The sequence below is a fragment of the Papio anubis genome, chromosome 1 (genome assembly GCF_008728515.1).
Source record: "Papio anubis isolate 15944 chromosome 1, Panubis1.0, whole genome shotgun sequence".
Classification (NCBI taxonomy): domain Eukaryota; kingdom Metazoa; phylum Chordata; class Mammalia; order Primates; family Cercopithecidae; genus Papio; species Papio anubis.
In genome coordinates, this window is record NC_044976.1 from 216,317,698 (window position 1) to 216,337,404 (window position 19,707).

The 19,707-nt window shown below is 40.4% G+C and overlaps 1 protein-coding gene across 8 annotated transcripts in view; it reads right to left on the reverse strand.

The window, feature by feature from the left end:
* AHCTF1 (AT-hook containing transcription factor 1) overlaps positions 1-19,707 on the reverse strand; it is a 98,107-nt gene that overhangs the window by 15,933 nt on the left and 62,467 nt on the right. For all 8 annotated transcript variants that reach the window (XR_004180445.1, XR_004180446.1, XM_031660226.1 and 5 more), the window contains 7 exons: positions 13,786-13,936; positions 13,389-13,496; positions 10,629-10,821; positions 8,641-8,835; positions 7,264-7,660; positions 3,492-3,615; positions 488-585 (listed from right to left, as the gene is read on the reverse strand). Coding sequence is in view for 6 of the 8 variants with exons in the window: in XM_031660226.1 (XP_031516086.1) it covers positions 488-585; positions 3,492-3,615; positions 7,264-7,660; positions 8,641-8,835; positions 10,629-10,821; positions 13,389-13,496; positions 13,786-13,936 (1,266 nt within the window). In the remaining 2 variants the exon portion in view is untranslated. The remainder of the gene's footprint in view (positions 1-487; positions 586-3,491; positions 3,616-7,263; positions 7,661-8,640; positions 8,836-10,628; positions 10,822-13,388; positions 13,497-13,785; positions 13,937-19,707) is intronic.

The window sequence follows — 19,707 nt, forward strand, 5'->3', positions numbered from 1 at the left end:
TAGGCCTTCACAAAAATGTTCACTGGGTTAAAAAAAAAAAAAATTCCATATATTTGTTAATTTCCCTGGAGCATATTCAGTCATTTGTGACTATTTTCTAATAATGAAAAGTCAACCGTGGCCTTAAGTTATCACAAACACAAAATAAAAACTCTTCTGAGTCCAAGAAGATCAAACAGCAGGGATGCATTTGGCTGTGGACTAGTAATTTATTTTGTTCTTTTTTCATATTTTTTGTGGAAAATATGTCCACAAAAACCATTCTAAGACTTTCAATATTAGAGCCACAGAATGCCTTACAAGCAACCCACTGTCTGACAGCTTATACATCTTAGAATACTTCTATGCCAAGAAAGCTGACCAGAGAGGAAAATAACTGAGGAAGAAAAAATCTGAACAACAGAATAGATTATTTTGTTCTAAGAATAGAAAACTCTTCACTCAAAACACAAAAATGGAATAATCCTAAAGTCAAAATAATACATACATTTATTGTCATTTGCTCTAATTGCAGAGGTGTAGGTTTCAACAGATGTTAATCCTTCATCCAACACTGGTACCTTGGACTTCTGGGTGAACATTTTCCTTTAGAAAAAGAAATACATACCTTAGTGTGTAAGAAGATCCCATCTGCTTTAACCCGCTTTAGTCCCACTGCCCAGCCTGTCATTTTGGTGATGTAAACTGAGGTTCAGAGAATTCATTACAACTCAAGCTCATTCTGAACAATCAGAAAATTTAAAAGTGAATTCAGAAACAATGCTGTACTTGTTTTCCCATTTTCTAATGTTTCTGGCAACAATGGCATGGCCTTAAAGTAGAAATGAAATGATTTTAAAATGCCTGTCAGTATACATTCTATTTAAGCCAATTTTTAATAATCTGTGGCCACAGTCTTCAAATAAGTCTGTCAAATATTATGGAATATTTTTTATGAACTCAGTAGAGGCAAGGTTCAATATTTTAATGCTACCTGGAAAGACTGATAAATGACTCAGAATACGGGACCAATGAAACCTGTATTAATCCATATGGTGAAAATAAATCCTGGAATATGATGACAGTGTTCCTTTAATATTCTAATCTGACCTTTCTCCAAACCCAATTAAAGCATGCTAATTTTAAAAATTAGCGGGCGCCTGTAGTCCCAGCTACTCGGGAGGCTGAGGCCAGAGAATGGCGTGAACCCGGGGGGGCGGAGCTTGCAGTGAGCTGAGATCCGGCCACTGAACTCCAGCCTGGGCGACAGAGCGAGACTCCGTCTCAAAAAAAAAAAAAAAATAAATTAGGACAAATAGTATTTTAAAGTAAATTCAAGAAAAAGGTAAAGTAACAGTGATACATCACCACAAAATATCAAATAAGCTTACATTTTAAAAGGAACTAGTTAGCCAAGATAGTGAATACACACCTGGGTTCTCACTGATAATTCTCATGTGATTCCTTCTCATGTGACTGCTCTTTTTTTTTTTTTTTGAGACGGAGTCTCGCTCTGTCACCCAGGCTGGAGTACAGTGGCCGGATCTCAGCTCACTGCAAGCTCCGCCTCCTGGGTTTACGCCATTCTCCTGCCTCAGCCTCCCGAGTAGCTGGGACTACAGGCGCCGCCACCGCGCCCGGCTAATTTTTTTTTTTGTATTTTTAGTGGAGACGGGGTTTCACCGTGTTAGCCCGGATGGTCTTGATCTCCTGACCTCGTGATCCGCCCGTCTCGGCCTCCCAAAGTGCTGGGATTACAGGCTTGAGCCACCGCGCCCGGCCGTGACTGCTCTTTGCTTTGCAATTGTTGCAATTATCCATCAAAGCCATTGCAATAAATAACACTAGTTTTCATTAAAATTCAAAAAACATTACAACAAAAACATAATTTGGATAATCCTTTCATATTGGCTTCTCCTACTTTTTCCATGCAGGCCTGGCAAAGATTCCAGCTAACCTAGATTTCTCTTTTCAGGCGTAAAGCATGTGATTTAGTTCAAGGTACGAGGGGTGACTATCATGACACTGAATTGTATAGGCGGTCTCGTAAGTCCCGTTCGTTATTTATAAAGTAATGAACCATTTATAACGTTGTAAGTTATGTTTTGTGCCGGTTAATTTTACTAAGTCACCCTTCCTACCACTTGATAATTGAAGCCGTCCCTTTTCTGTATCCTCTACCACGGTGTTATTCAAAGTGCTGACATGCAATCTGTGTCAGTCTTGCAATGAGATAAGGAGCTCTTGCCAGAAGGTGAATCAACTGCTTCACTAATACTGATTAGTCCAGCTGACTTTCCATAAAGGAAGCAGTGCACTGATTTCTATTCCAAGGCAAGCTGTTTATCTTGTTGCAGAACATAAACTGACACTCCCAACAATCTGCTTGACCACACTTTGACTTATTCAATGAAAATTATTTGAGAATATAATGTTTCAACTAGTCCTTAAAAAACACAAACTTAGGCCGGGCGCGGTGGCTCACGCCTTAGGCCGGGCGCGGTGGCTCAGCACTTTGGGAGGCCGAGGCAGGTGGATCACAAGGTCAGGAGATCGAGACCATCCTGGCTAACACGGTGAAACCCCGTCTCTACTAAAAATACAAAAACTAGCCGGGCGCGGTGGCGGCGCCTGTAGTCCCAGCTACTTGGGAGGCTGAGGCAGGAGAATGGCGTGAACCCGGGAGGCGGAGCTTGCAGTGAGCCGAGATCGCACCACTGCGCTCCAGCCTGGGGGACAGAGACTCCGTCTCAAACAAAAAACAAAGAAAACACACAAACTTAAGAGTCATGTATTGAACAGATGGAAGGAAATAAAACTGTCATCTCCCCTGTGTTCTACTTTGGTCTACCTATGAAGAGTCCTGTGCCTGATCATCCTGAAACCACAGGAAAGCAGAGGGCACAGAGGTATGCACAGCTGTGAGTGAAATTTTGGTCTTCAACAAAAACAGAATCACCAGAGTTCTGCCTCAATTTATCGTGTCTCTGTATATTTCCGAAATGTCTATAGCAGCCAGCACTGCAAAACTTCATAGTAACTACTGAATAACACACAACTGTACAACTAAATTTCTTTTAAAACAGCCAACATTAGGCCGGGCGCGGTGGCTCTGCACTTCGGGAGGCTGAGGCGGGCGGATCATGAGGTCAGGAGATCGAGACCATCCTGGCTAACACATGAAATCCCGTCTCTACTAAAAAATACAAAAAAAAAAAATTAGCCGGGCATGGTGGTGGGCGCCTGTACTCCCAGCTAATCCGGAGGCTCAGGCAGGAGAACGGCGGGAACCCAGGAGGCGGAGCTTGCAGTCAGCTGAGATCGCGCCACTCACTCCAGCCTGGGCGACAGAGCGAGACTCCGTCTCAACAACAACAACAAAAAACTCATTACCAAAATGGAGACGTTAAAGATCTAAGTGAGATCTAACATGCACAGAATATTTTATTTCTGGTTCACGATTTCATTAAATTTCTTTTAAAAAGTATTTGAATTTTTCTCCATCAACTTACCCTTCATAGACTGATGGTGCACAAAGAGAAGCTTCAATTCCTTGAACAGGGCTTAAGTGATTCAATTCTGAAAATGCCTCTGCTGCAACTAAGAGATCCTTTGTTTCTGCATCTTCTAAATGGCCTATAAGTCATACAAATAAGAATATTATTTATGCTAAATATTTAGTGATTACTGATAGTCTTGCATTATTACTTTTTAAAAAGTTGTTGGGGCCGGGCGCGGTGGCTCAAGCCTGTAATCCCAGCACTTTGGGAGGCCGAGACGGGTGGATCACGAGGTCAGGAGATCGAGACCATCCTGGCTAACATGGTGAAACCCCGTCTCTACTAAAAAATAACAAAAAACTAGCCGGGCGATGTGGCGGACGCCTGTAGTCCCAGCTACTCGGGAGACTGAGGCAGGAGAATGGCGTGAACCCGGGAGGCGGAGCTTGCAGTGAGCTGAGATCCGGCCATTGCACACTCCAGCCTGGGCGACAGAGCAAGACTCCGTCTCAAAAAAAAAAAAAAAAGTTGTTGGGTCTGCTTTTTTGTTCTTTTAGGTTTGCTGCTGTATTATCAGACTGCTAACACTTTCTTTTTTTTTTTTTTTTGAGACGGAGCCTCGCTCTGTTGCCCAGGCTGGAGTGCAGTGGAGTGATCTCGGCTCACTGCAAGCTCCACCTCGCGGGTTCACGCCATTCTCCTGCCGCAGCCTCCCGAGTAGCTGGGACTACAGGCACCTGCCACCATGCCCTGCTAGTTTTTTGTATTTTTAGTAGAGATGGGGTTTCACCGTGTTAGCCAGGATGGTTTCGATCTCCTGACCTCGTGATCCGCCTGCCTGGGCCTCCCAAAGTGTTGGGATTACAGGCGTGAGCCACCGCGTCCCGCCAACACTTTCTTCTTTGAATTCTCTGAACCTAGCTCAAAAGCCCCCTCCTTAACCTCTCGCTTTTCACTTTTTGCTGAACAGGCACTAATGCAACTGTTTTACATATATTAACTCACTTAATCCTCAACATCCAAGAAAGTAGGTAAGAAAACTGAAGCCTAAGGTTATACTGCCTATCCCAGCTCATGAAGCGTACTCAGTAAGTAGCTGAGCTAGGATTAAAATCTAGCTTGCTTCACTCTAGAGTCTGTGTTTTATGAAACTCCACCCACCACAAAAACAAAACAGATTTCTGGCCGGGCGCGGTGGCTCACGCCTGTAAGCCCAGCACTTTGGGAGGCTGAGGCAGGCAGATCATGAGGTCAGGAGTTCGAGACCAGCCTGACCAACGTGGTGAAACCCACCTCTACTAATACAAAAATTGGTCAGGTGTGGGTGCGCATGCCTGTAATCCCAGCTACTCAGGAGGCTAAGGCAGGAGAATCACTTGAACCTGGGAAGCAGAGGTTGTGGTGAGCCGAGATCGCATCATTGCACTCAAGCTTGGGCAACAAGAGCGAAACTCCGTCTCAAAAAAAAATAGATTTCTATTTGAGACTGCCTCATATTGTAAGAATAATCAGTGAAGATAATGCTACGAACATTCTTTTAATAGCTACCATTTAAACATGTTAGTAGAACAAGGCACATCTAAAGAGCAATGTAGGCCACGAGCAGTGGCGCATGCCTGTAATCCAGCTGCTTGGGAGGCTGAGGCAAAAGAATTATTTGAAACCCGGGAGGCGGAGGTTGCAGTGAGCTGAAATAGCCCCACTGTACTCCAGCCTGGGTGACAGAGCAAGACTCTGCCTGATATAAATAAGGCAGTGTAAATTTCTAGACATATGCTATTTATGGCATAGCGCTTAGAGCAATTAATAATGCCCATGCTTACTAAGTAAAGATATCATAGTCCAAACTTCAGTGGACTCTCATCTTAAACTACTTAAGATGCAGATTTTTATGTAAGTATGTGGTTTTACAGCTTTAGAGTTAGGAGTTACCTTTAAATAACCTTGTTAAAACTGTGTGTAGGGTAAGAAACATAAATAGGCTGTTTTCTGATCCACCAATTCTAGGTCAAGTCTTTCCCCCTAACTAGGGTTCCCCTGGCCCTCTTGTTAACCAAACTGGACTATAAGGGTTTGTCAATATAGTCCACCATACTCTATGTGACAAGGGAGCAGGTGCCATTTCTACCTGACTCACTGTTTGATCTTCAACACCCAGAAAAAACACAGAAGGAGCTAACAGGAATACATACATTAGGAACTCAAAACATTTTTTGATAGGTAGAAGAATATGAAGATAATAAATTCATGAGCCACTGAACTAGTTTTTTTTTCTTTTTGAGACAGGGTCTCATTCTGTTGCCTGGGCTGGAGTACAATGGCGCAATCACAGCTCACTGCATCCTCAACCTCAACCTCCTGCGTCCAAGCAATCCTCCCCTCTCAGTGTCCGGAGTAACTGGGACTACAGGTGCAGGCCACCATGCCCGGCTAATTTTTTAAAATTTTTGTAGAGATGGGGTCTCCCGAGTAACTGGGACTACAGGTGCAGGCCACCATGCCCGGCTAATTTTTTAAAATTTTTGTAGAGATGGGGTCTCCCGAGTAACTGGGACTACAGGTGCAGGCCACCATGCCCGGCTAATTTTTTAAAATTTTTGTAGAGATGGGGTCTCCCGAGTAACTGGGACTACAGGTGCAGGCCACCATGCCCGGCTAATTTTTAAAAATTTTTGTAGAGATGGGGTCTCCCTCTGTTGTCTAGGCCGGTCTTGAACTTCTGGGCTCCCAAAGTGCTGGTATTACAGGCGTGAACCACTGTACCCAGCCTGAACATTTATTTTCATTATCCAGTGATTATTTTGGAGGTGAGGACGGAGAGTAGAATGGAATTCTAGAAACGTAAGACTGCTGTATAAGTTTAAAATTGCGATTTGGCAGGGCGCGGTGGCTCACACCTATAATCCCAGCACTCTGGGAGGTCAAGGAAGGTGGATGACAAGGTCAGGGGTTCAAGACCAGCCTGGCCAATATGGTGAAACCCCGTCTCTACTAAAAATACAAAAATTAGCCGGGTGTGGTGGTGGGTGACTGTAGTCCCAGCTACTCAGGAGGCTGAGGCAGGAGAATCGCTTGAACCCGGTTGCGGGGGAGGGGAGGTTGCAGATCGCGCCACTACACTTCAGCCTGGGCAACAGAGTGAGACTCCGTCTCCAAAAAATAAATACATAAAACTTGTAATAATTTGTTCTGTAAAGTTATTTCTCATAGCTACTGGAAGGACTTTCAAGTCAGACAATGGCATCTTACATTTCCTTCCTTAAATACTATTATTCTTTTCTAAATTTCATGGCCAAATAAAAAATGTAACACCTAAGTTCTCCTCTGAAATCTCATACCTACTCATGAAGCAAGGTAAGCCACACTTTTTAAGCCGAAAGAGTAAGATCTGTGCATTATGTCTAGGAACTAGAACACTGTGAGTGTATAATATTTAACTCTGACGCTTTCTTTTTGAGACAGGGTCTTGCTCTGTCATGCAGGCTAAAGTACAGTGGTGCAATCACAGCTCACTGAGGTTTCAAACTTCTGAACACTCCCACCATGCCTGGCTAATTTTCAAATTTTTATTTTGTAAAGACAGGGCCTCGCTATGTTGACCAGGCTGGTGCTGAACTCCTGGGCTCAAGCAATCCTCCAACCTCAGCCTCCCAAAGTGCTGAGATTACTAGCATTAGCCACAGTGCCTGGCTATGATGCTTTTCTTACGGTGGAAAAAATTCTATTATAAACTTTATTGAGGGACATTAATAACAATTTGGAGTATTCAGAAATGAGTTCTTACCCATCTGTTTCTGCAGGTCTGAAGGAGTTACTTCTGACGCAAATGCATCTTTATCTCCATCCTTTTCAGTTTGTTCAGTTACATTCGTAGTTAGTGTAGTGGAAGAGCTTTTGGGCTTACAGACTCTGAAAACAGCCTCTTCAAGGTCTTCCGGTGACGGGGCATCCTGATACTCTAAGGTCGTCTCGTCGGATGTGATTGAAACGCTGCTGTTTCCTTTGCTCACATCCAGTTTCTCTGGACTTTGTGGCCCCACATCCATGTCTTGATGCTCCTTTTCAGGGCTGTTCAGGAAGAAAGATGTGGTCCTGTCTTTGCTCTTCAGCCATTCAGTTTCTACTGGAACCGTACATTTTTTAGGCGTAGTAAATCCTTCTAATTTGCTATCATCTGCAGCCTGTAAAGTAAGATTTTGAAAACAAAAAAATTAATAAATATCACAGTTAAGTCTAGTCCTAAGCTACCCATCCCAGTCATACCCACGCTTTCTTTGCTGTTTTTATCCAAACTTTCTCCTTAATAAAAATTCATTTATTCTAAATCCATTCTCTTCTGGTACATAAAAGTTAATGGTGGCTAATGTTTCCCTAATTGGTAATATACCAGTATTTTCAGAAGACTAAAGCACAGAACAGGCTAGATGACCAACAGTCACTGGAAGGTTCCTATTAATCTACAGTGGATCTAAAGACACACCCTCCTAAATATACAACCAGCTAGAAACAACACAGTATAAGGTAAAAACAAACATAAAAGAAGGACTAAAAACTAGGAGGTTTGAATCCTAGTCCCAATTCTACCACCATGTATCTAGTTGACTACAGCCAACTTGGTGCTTCCGAGCCCTATTTATCTGTAAGATGACGTGTTTGGTTTAGCCAATGGCCCCAGTGTTTCTTTCAGAACTAACCTTTCCTGATTTCATTACTAGCTACAAGGTTATATACGAAAATCTATTGTGGTATTTAAAAAATTGATTTATGTAACTTTTTACTTGTCAGAGCTAATATATTCTTTTTTTTTTTTTTTTTTTTTTTTTTTGGGAGACGGAGTCTCGCTCTGTCGCCCAGGCTGGAGTGCAGTGGCGCGATCTCGGCTCACTGCAAGCTCCACCGCCCGGGTTCACGCCATTCTCCCGCCTCAGCCTCCGAGTAGCTGGGACTACAGGCGCCCGCCACCACGCCCGGCTAGTTTTTTGTATTTTTAGTAGAGACGGGGTTTCACCATGTTAGCCAGGATGGTCTCGATCTCCTGACCTCGTGATCCACCCGCCTCGGCCTCCCAAAGTGCTGGGATTACAGGCTTGAGCCACCGCGCCCGGCCGCTAATATATTCTTATTAAAAAATGTCTTTTCTCCCAATTATTATCAAACTTACTCCAGGAATCCATTTTGGGTTGACATCTTCTTCCACAAATGAAATTCTAGTTTCTTTAAGTCGTTGAGGAGACCTTCCAGGTGATGGAGAGGGAGATGCTAAAGGTGTTGATCGAAGAGCAGACCTCAGGATGGACTGAGGAGTGAACTCAGAAAATCCAGAAGTAGTAACTGACATGGCCAAACTTTTAGCTTTCTGTGGTAAAGAGCAAATGGAATTACACCATGAAAAGTGGTTATATAAAAACAGACTGGGTCAACTGAGTCACAATAGTGGTTATATTCTCATCTCCATTAACGTATCAACAGAGGCCGGGCGCGGTGGCTCAAGCCTGTAATCCCAGCACTTTGGGAGGCCGAGACGGGCGGATCACGAGGTCAGGAGATCGAGACCATCCTGGCTAACACGGTGAAACCCCGTCTCTATTAAGAAATACAAAAAACTAGCCGGGCGAGGTGGCGGGCGCCTGTAGTCCCAGCTATTCGGGAGGCTGAGGCCGGAGAATGGCGTGAACCCGGGAGGTGGAGCTTGCAGTGAGCTGAGATCTGGCCACTGCACTCCAGCCTGGGCGACAGAGCGAGACTCCGTCTCAAAAAAAAAACAAAAAAAAACAAAAAAAAAACGTATCAACAGAAATATTTATTCCGGATTTCTGCAAAGAAAATACAAAATTCTTCCAGAGCTTTTTATATGTAAGTCTACGAAACATAAAACTGCATCCATAATTTTTCTAAAAGCATTATTTCCAACCTAAATTCAACTAAAAAATAAAGTGCCAATTAGTAAGATAAATTACTTAACATTATAGAATTATACAAATCCATTACAGAAAACTACAGTAAGACTGTAGTATGTTTCAGAAAAAAAATTTCATCACACAAATCCAATAATAACCAAATTATGTATCAGAATCCTCTGAAGATTTAGTATAATGAATACAAATAATCTGAAATTAGCATGTAAATTTATTTAGATAATTCCTTCACTTAGCCTCTAAAGGTCTAGTAAACAAATTACTGAATCCCATTAGATTATAATAAATTCTGTTAGACATGTTACAAGATCATAATTCTTTTTTCTAGACTATTCTGGCAGCAAGTATAAAATTACTCCAATTTCATTTCATTTGAACCTAGCTGCAGAGGATACAAAGTGGATTTTTTTTTTTGACAAATGAAGAAAAATACTATACTGAATATTAACTTATTGAAACCTAATCTTCTTTTCAACTTATTTTAATAACTATTTTAGGAAGAGCATTAATTGAGGTATCTTTTATTCAACTTGAAAAATAAGGATTCCCTAGCTTCGCTATAAATGCTTGATATCCAAACAGAGAACCGAGGGACAATGGGGAGGGGTGAGGGAGAAAGAAAGCTTCTGGGTTTCAATCCAGAACATTAGTCAAGGGGCTAGGAAGACAGTATGTTAAAAAAAAAAACTTTTAAAATGGAAAGGTTTAAAAAGACCACCACTAGCAGATATCACAAGTTGAGTGCTGTGATTTCTCAGCTAATAACTTATGAGATGGGAAAAGGCAATTTAAAGAGGGATACCAAAGTAGGAAGGAGTAACAGTTTTGTCAAAGGGGTCAAATAATTTAAATAAATACAAATAAACCGAAGAACTAAATAGCATTTGATAGAAGAAATAACAGCATAATATCAGAAATGGAGCTTATGTAAAAATAAAAAAAAACAAACAAACTCAAGAACCTGAAAGTATTACAAATGACAAAGGCAAATTTGCAATAACCACACAGAACCTTATATTACATTTAAGAAAATAATGTAATTGTTAACTTTAAGCAGGAAGGGATAAATTTAATCAGCTCTGTTTTTAGAAGATGTGAAAATATAAAAAGATGCTTAAAGCATTTCCCAGCACTCCCCAAAATATCAGTTATAAATTGCTTATTTTTCTCCTTGCTACTTGAAAAATAAGAGCAATCCAGTTTCATTGTGAATGCTAGATGCATAAATACTAACCTTAACTACAAGAGGAGTTTCAAGCAAATGTAATTCTGAAGTCCTGGAGATAGCCTGAGGTGATCCTTTTAATTGCGAACTTGAGGACAGTGAACGGGATACTAGGTACAAAGGAGATTTCACGGAGCATTGCTGAATAAACTCCGAACACTGAGAAGGCTGGGGCACAGGCTGAACAACCAAATCTAGCAGTCTGTAATCAGAATGTGCATTTATTGAATTATACTGAAAAACCAAAAGAATTTAGTACCCCATTTAATCAGACCTCTATATTCACTGGTAACTATGACAGCCACATGCAAATACAAATTCAGTCAAGTATATTAATGTAATCCAAAGTGCCACCATGCATTCAAAAAGTCAGAAAATTATTCATAGCAAAACAGAATTAAGAATTGCATGTAGCAACTGATTTTTAAAAAGAGTTTGTGTCGTCCTCCTTCCCTTTACCTATATTTACTGAGCTCTCGCTATGTGCCTAGCATCTATTTTCAAGTGAAGATGAACTGCCAATTATTTAAAACACTAAAGAAAAACAGGACAAAGCTTCCCTGGCAATTCATTTAGTACAATTCATTAACATGCAAAATATCCATTCACTTACATGTAATATATGTAATGAAAACTGGTTCATTTTGCCTTTATGGTTCTGACTACAATAAAGACTAGACTGACCAGCCCCTCCCCACAACCAGAAGTTAACTTTTTCAAATCAGTGAGTTTGGTGACAAAGTACAACGTTAAGACTCTACTACAAGGTTTTCCATAATGTGCTAGTCCCAGTGATAAAACTGATCCCGCTGATTACTTGTGGTGAGCATGTATAATCCAAGTAAGTTTTAAAGTTTAATATACAGGTAAATTTCAACTCAAAAGTCGAGTTTTCAGGTGGTAATTTTTGGTGGACCATTTGCACAGGTCACTCTTTTCTCGATTTCCTAATAAACCGTCTATCTTATGGTTGTATTTCCTAGCAGTAAAAACAATCCCTTTTTATTTCCCCCAAATGCCAACGTGGCTCACCTGAGAATAACCAGAAAAGCAGAGCATGCTCTGGAGCCCAGAAATACAAACTTGTAGTTGCAGGACCCTCTTTGTCATTCTATCTATCAGGGCGGTAGACCCACACAGGTGACAGTGGGGAAATATTTAAAGGTCTTCCCACTTGTTATTCTGTATCAAACACAGCTTTTAGATTTCTACCAAACCAAGAATATCTAATCAGGCTGCTACACATTTCTTTTCTTCTAGATTCTCTTCTTTCTCTATCTCATTTGCATTTAAATTCTGTACTTGGATTCAATTCAAACTTGGAAAATAGTTTGTTCACTTTTATACTGAGCTATCCCAAAGGAACATTGTTAAATGTTTGCATTGTGTTAAGGTACCTATTTATGAATGACTGCTTCTCAAAAGCAAGGACTGTGCAACAAAAGCAACCTACCAAGTCAAAGCAAAACTCCTGCATCAACCAGACTTAGTATTTTAACATTAAAGCTTCTAAGGAAAATCTTCTTAAGGTATTTTCTAAATGAAATGTGAAATATTGCACTAGGTCTCAGGTCTTCAATCCTGAGACCAAATCTTCTTTCAGAACTAACCTTTTCTGATGTCATTACTATCTGCAAGGTTATATACAAAAATCTACAGTGGTATTTAAAAAATTGATTTATGTAACTTTTTACTTGTTAGAGCTAATATATTTTTTACTATAATCCATATAAAGAATGCATCCTATATCACATAAAAATATCAATTTCCTAAATCAACACTTTAGCCTTACTATATGATGTACCCACGGATGTTATCTATTTTGCTGTATTTCATTGCAAGATATACTGTCTACCCAGTAATGCAAAATCAGTATGAAAAACACATAAGGTAAATATTCAAAACCCAATTGGCTCTCTTCCATCTGAGCTAATGCTGGCTTTAAAAAATTCTCATAACACTTCTTTAAGGACCTGAGGCCATTAAAAATCCTTTCAACCTTTAAAATATGTCTATTATTACACTCTATACTTTTGGCCTCAGTTCTTTCTATGATCTTACCTCAAGTATCTTTTTCTTAGTATCAAAAATTCAGATAATCTTGTAATGATTATCTATAATCATTATGAATACTTTAAACAATGTAATTTTGTCCATGATAAAACAATAAAAAATTTGCAATGATCCTGGGCATATTAAGAATAATCAATACATTAAGATACATACTCTGTTCTCTGTGGTAGATAATTATGAACACTTTTCAACTAACCAATGCTCGTAAGTAAATACTTGCAATCACAATTTCATCTTGGATACAAAACTTCAAGTTGACTATTTTTGTAACACCACAGGTAAGATGTAAAAGTGCTGCATCTGAAGCAACACAAGACATTTTAGTAGGCAATGCTGAACAGAAGAAAGCTTCAGTGAGCTACCCAAGATTAATTTGTAACTAAGTATAAAAACAACCTTCATTTAGAGGTCTAGTAACAAGGAGGTAACAAGGAAAGTAAGTTAATAGTTTGCTCATGAGACAAACTTCACTCCTGTCCACTAAGCAGTCTGAAATTATTAAACAAATGTTTTAAGTACACTACCTGATGTAAAATTTCCTAAAATTACTGCTGCCCAAAGTATAATAAAAAGCAAATATTAAAATATTCATTTAATAATTTAAGATAGTCTATAAAATGTTAAAGATAATTAAAAATTATAATTGTAATTACCAACTAACATTGTGTCTCTAAGAATGATTTAATAAATTCTTACCTAGAAATTTTTTGTGATGCTTTTGAAATTGGTGTTCCAAAAAACGCCTCAGGCAGCTCTGGAGCTGGGAGCGAATACACTATAGGAGATGGTTCTTCTATTTTTGAACTACAAACATAAAGATTTAACTTCTAATGTATCACAAGGAGCACTGGTAACAAGTGGATTAGATGGGAGAACAAAGGGTTTTCATTTTTTTTTACTTTGTACATTTCCGCATTGCTTACAAATAACAATGAACATTTCACTTTTAAAGGTTTTTAAAAATTCTTCTAAGAAACAGAGTTTATCTTTTTTACATACACTAACACTAATAAACTTAGGCAATGAGAGTGGATGCTGATGTCCAGTAAAGATTAACAAGCAGCATGACCATGAAACATGTAAGAAAACATACCTATTGTAAGGTGTGGTGCTACTTATAGGTTCTTTGCTTGCCCAGACTTCTCCAATTTTAGATAACACATTGTTGATGAAAACAGATCTTGTCAACACAGTTCCTGTCACAACTTGCTTTGGAACTGCTGATAATGGCTTGGGTCTAGAAACTGTAAAATGAAGAATGTTAGAATTAACTGCATCTCTAACAAACAGGATTTTAATAAAAGCATATGAAAGAATGATTACAAAAAACAACCACACATTACGTGGTAAGAGTAGCTAAAAATTATATATATAATTTTTGTTTTTTTAAGACCAGTCTTGCTGTCACTCAAGCTGGAGTGCAGTGGCATGATCTCGGCTCACTGCAACCTCTGCCTCCTGGGTTCAAGCGATTCTCTGGCCTCAGCTTCCCAAGTAGCTGGGATTACACGCATACCCACCATGCCCGGCTAATTTTTTCTTTTTTTTTTTTTGAGACGGAGTCTTGCTCTGTCACCCAGGCTGGAGTGCAGTGGCATGATCTTGGCTCACTGTAACCTCTGCCTGCGAGGCTCAAGGGATTTTCCCGCCTCGGCCTCCTGAGTAGCTGGGACTACAGGCATGCGCCACCATGCCCTGCTAATTTTTGTATTTTTTGTTTGTTTTTGTTTTTGAGACAGAGTCTCGCTCTTGTTGCCCAGGCTGGAGTGCAGTGGTGCGATCTCAGCTCATTGCAAGCTCTGTTTCCCCGGTTCATGCCATTCTCCTGCCTCAGCCACACGAATAGCTGGGACTACAGGTGCCCGCTACCATGCCCAGCTAACTTTTTGTATTTTTTAGTAGAGACAGGGCTTCACCGTGTTAGTTAGGATGGTCTCAATCTCCTGACCTCATGATCCACCTGCCTCGGCCTCCCAAAGTGCTGGGATTACAGGCATGAGTCAACGTGCCCAGCCATGTGTTTTGTTTTAAACAAATTGAAGGTCTGTGGCAACCCTGTGTCCAGCAAGTCTACTGGCACCATTTTTTCAACAGCATGTACTTACTCCACTGACTAGCTGTTCCCCCTTGTCTCTCCCTTTCCCCAAGGACCTCCCTTATTCCCTGAGACCGACAGTATCTAAAAATTAAGCCAACAAATAACCCTACAAAGACCTCAGGTGTTCATGTGAAAGGAAGAGTCGCATGTCTATGACTTTAAATCAAAAGCTAGACCTCTTATGCCAGTTAGCCAAGTTGTAAATGCAAAAAAGAACCTGAAGGAAATTAAAAGTGCTACTTCAGTGAACACATGAATGGGAAGTCAATGCCTGGCTTCAAAGGACAGGGTGACTCTGCAGTTAGGGGTTAATGTACTCGATGACTTTAAATTAAAAGCAATCACCATTCCAAAAATCTCAAGGCCCTTAAGAATGATGGGAAATCTACTATGCCTGCCTTCTATCCATGGAAAAAGCCTAGATGAAAACACATCTGTTGACAGCATGGTTTACCGAATATTTTAAGCCTACTGTTGAGAACTACTCAGAAAAAAAAAAGTCTTTTCAAATATTACTGCTCACTGATAATGCACCTGGTCACCCAGGAGCTCTGATGATGTACAGGGAGACGAATGCTGTTAGCAGGCATGAAAACACAACATCCATTCTGTAACCCTGGATCACAGAGTCATCTCGATTTTCAAGATATAATTTAGAAATACATTTCATAAAGCTACAGTTGTCACAGAGTGATTCCTCTGAGAGATCTGAACAAAGTCCTTTGAAAACCTTCTGGAAGGGATTCACCATTCTAGATGCCATTCAGCACATTCCTAATTCCTGGGAGGAGTCAAACTGTACAATAAGAGGAGTTTGGAAGAAGGTGATTCCATCTTTCATGAATAACTTTGAGGGCTTCAAGACTTCAGTGGAGAAAACCACCGCAGATATGGGGGGAAGAGCAAGACAACTAGAAAGAAGCAGAGCCTGGGCCAGGCATGATGGCTCATGCTTGTAATCCCAGCACTTTCGCAAGCCAAAGTGGGAGGATCACCTGAGGCCATGAGTTTGAGAACAGCCTGGGCGACATAGTGAGGCCCTCTCTACAAAAAATAGCCAGGCATGGTGGCACACACCTGTAGTCTAAGCCACTCGGAAAGCTGAGGCAGGAGGATCACTTGAGCTCAGGAGGTCAAGGCTACAATGCGCTATGATCATGCCACGGTACTAGAGTGTCTGTGACAGACTAAGACCTTGTCTCTTAAAAAAAACAAAAACAGACTAAAGATGTGATAAATTGCTGTAATCTCATGATAAAACATGAATAAATGAGGAATTGCTTCTTACAGATAGACAAGTGGATTCTTGAGATGGAATCTACAGTGTTGAAATGATAAAGTGTAAACAGATGGAGGGTCTCCAGGGATTACCGGAATTTCACATTTAAAAGAGAAAAATATAATACGTAAGCGGTACTTTAATTACTAGCTCCTCTAAAGAGGAATCTGGTAAAAATACCCTAAACTTTCTAGCTAAAAGAGGGTATAAAACCTTAAAAAAAAAAAAAAAAAAGCCCGAGGCTATTTACTTTCTCAGGGACCGGGTGTCTTTCCCAGGACAGGAAAACGGTTGTGTATCAAATACCGCCTCCTCAGAACCCAAAATTCTTGAAAATGGCCGGATTCTGTCATATACAAATTCCCAATTTGGGTATTTTAACAAAGCCTTTTTATAAAAAGCTACAAGAGCCGGAATCAGACCCTTTTAAATGAGATAAACAATACAACTGAGCCTTCAAAAAACTAAAAACAACTAACCAAGCAAACAAAAAGTGACTGCTGCTCCCACTGTAGCCTTGCTGAACTTGCTAAACCTTTGGACTTATCTGTCCCATAAATGGCAGGAAATAGCTAGCAGCGGGGGGCACTTACCCAAATGCGAGGACCACTAAAAGGGGTGATGGCTCATTTTTCTAACCAGCTTGACATGGGGGCCATGAAATGGCCCCCATGTCTTAGGACAGTGGTTACAAGTTGCCTAGTAACGAGAAAAGCTTAAAAACAAACCATGGGTCAGACATTAATGGTCTAGGTCCTCAGTTATCCAGAGTGCTAAAAACAGAGACACCATTTGCTTACTGAGGGGAGGATGTTACAACAGAAACTTAAACTAAGAGGCAGCCACATCAAGGTGTGCCAGATGCTTAACCCTGCCATGCTCCTGCCCACCTCCCAGGAACTGCCCCTACACAAATCCTCGACCACTGGTGGTAAAATGTATTCTCCTCAACAGGACCTAAAATCAGGAACTGCCCCTACACAAATCCTCCACCACTGGTGGTAAAATGTATTCTCCTCAAAAGGACCTAAAAAACAAACCCTTTCAGAACTCTGAAGTTAACAAAGTCTTTGTTTGTAAATCAGAGTAACATCATAAAAAGGGGCCGAGAAAAACAAAGCATACACGCTGTCCTCACCTGGAGTTCAGGAGGCGAACAGCCCACAATCCCTGACTAGACAGAGCCTTGTCTTCAGGACGTCTCCACAGACTCTAAGTATGCTTTCTCTGTAATCCATGCCTACAGTGCATTTTTTTTTTGAGGCCTCCTGACTGCAGACAATAAGGAGGTTAATCATATTAAAAATATTACAGCTATTAGAGGCAGCAGGACAGTTACCTAAAAGGGTAGCGATGGCCTACTGCCAGGGTCACCAAAAAAATAAAAAATAAAAATTTGAGGTTATTAAAAATAATAATAACCTAAAGATACAGCTACTAAAAAGACAACCCAAACATGTGAACTTTACAAATGACCCTGATCCCAGACATCCTACTCCGCAAGTGTTCATCTCTGGAATTAAAGCCAAATGGGAAGGGTATTTTCCACATTTAGATTCAGAAGGACGAACTATTAATGACAAAAAAAAAGAAAAAAAAATCTAGATTCCCAAAAACCTAGGGTGGTCTATAACTAAATATGGTCATAGATCATCACATCATGGTAAAAAACAAAACAAATCTTATGCAATTAGTTAATAAAGATACCTGATCTAAAAGATAAAACATCAAGGATCTAACAGGTGTCTCCAATTTGTACAACATAACACCCAGATCGGGCTCCCTTGGGACTCTACTAACCTAAGCTGTCAGCTGGGGTGGCATGCCAGGAAAAGACTGACAAGAAGACTTTACAGTGATGCCCCAGCACCCGAAAACTTCAGGTACCTACTAGTGTAGACACCTTTACTGGCTAAATAAAAGCCTTCTCTTGTCACACACAAAAAGACAAACAAGGTTGTCAGAGTTTTAATCAAAGACATCGTCTTGGGATTTTTGGCTTACTCTGACCAAACCAGAGTGACAACAGAACTGTCTTCATTTACAAAGTTACTCAGGGGGTGTCCTCTGCCCTGGAAATTTAATAGAGGAGGTTACACACAACTTAAGAAATCTCAGTCATCTAAAAAGGTCAAGCATAGTAATAACACCATAAGGGTCATGCTAGCCAAACTATGCCAGGGAACTCAAAAACTGACTAAAGCTCCTTCCCATCACACTATCACGGGTGCTGAAAGGGAGTGGGACTTGGCCCTTTCCGATTACTATATAGAAGAGCTTGCTTGGCATGATCGAACCTTCAACGTGAGCTGCTGTTGAGACCGAGAGGGCAGTAAAACATGCTGTCGATTTTAAAACATACAAACTCTCAAAATATGTGAAACCACAGTCTACTAGTTCCCACTGAGGTTAAGCTTCACCCATATTAACCTACAGACCGGGTTCACCGTAAGATTCAAAAATCCTAATCACCTCCGGACCAACTAAACTCTGTTTGGACCATGTGCTATTAACCACTCACTCTTCTCCTAAAATTCAGGGGCTCAGACCCTAAAAACCATCATTCCTGAGTGATGCTGCACCAGAGCCCTCAGATCAGGCTCTACTAGGTTCAACTTATTCCTATAAGCCAGTCTCTGACTCCCGGGGAAGGAATATTACACATTAAGTAAAACGTGCCCTTGCCATACTCGATATATTCAAACTTTCCCCCTTACAGAACTCTCCATACTCATTACTCTTCTGTAAAATAAAAAAAATCTTAACTGGTGATAAATTACCATATAAAAAATAAACTCTTTCTCCCTCTACTGTTCAGTCCCTTTTATTACTGTGACTATGGTCTCTGGAAAGACAATACATTAGTTAATTTCTCCTGCATCATAGCAAAGGGAAAGAATCTGTCCCAGTACTAAATATACTAGAGACAATACACTAGTCGATTTCTCTTGCATCACAGCAAAGGGAAAGAATCTGTCCCAATACTGAATATACGATAGACACCCACAAGCCTAGCTTGTCCAAGCCATGCAATTTGTGGTGACCTCAAACTTCATTTTCACCCCACAAAACTGGAGCAAGCTCCCCTTTCCTGCAGTTATCCCCTCCACAAAAACGTTCCTTATGTCACCTTGACTAACACATCTATAGTAAATACTACTTACTGTGTAAGTCCTACTAAACTATTCAACTGTAGGTCAAATATACAGGCACTATGATATTCTTTCAACACAGACTTACTACACTGACATTGTCAGTGTAGTAAGTGACATTGTCAGTGTAGTAAGTCTGACCCAAAAGGGAGGCACCGGCTGCTGCTTCTGACACTACCACCTGCCACCTCAATACAACTCACTACTGTCCTGACACAATCACCATTCATATTTCAATATTAAAAACAGTATTTTAAAATATTTAGCATTTTAAAATATTTTTTAATAATAGAGACAACCCACTAAATAAAACTCACGACAAAGAGTGCCAAACTCCAGTTTCTAGTATATACAAGTAGACATGCCAACAACTTATGATAAAATTTCAGCTGACTAAAGAGACTGAGACTATCTTTGATGTGGGCCTCTGTCTCCCTTATATAAAGATGATACCTAAAGCCAAATAACATACTATTAAATGTCTCT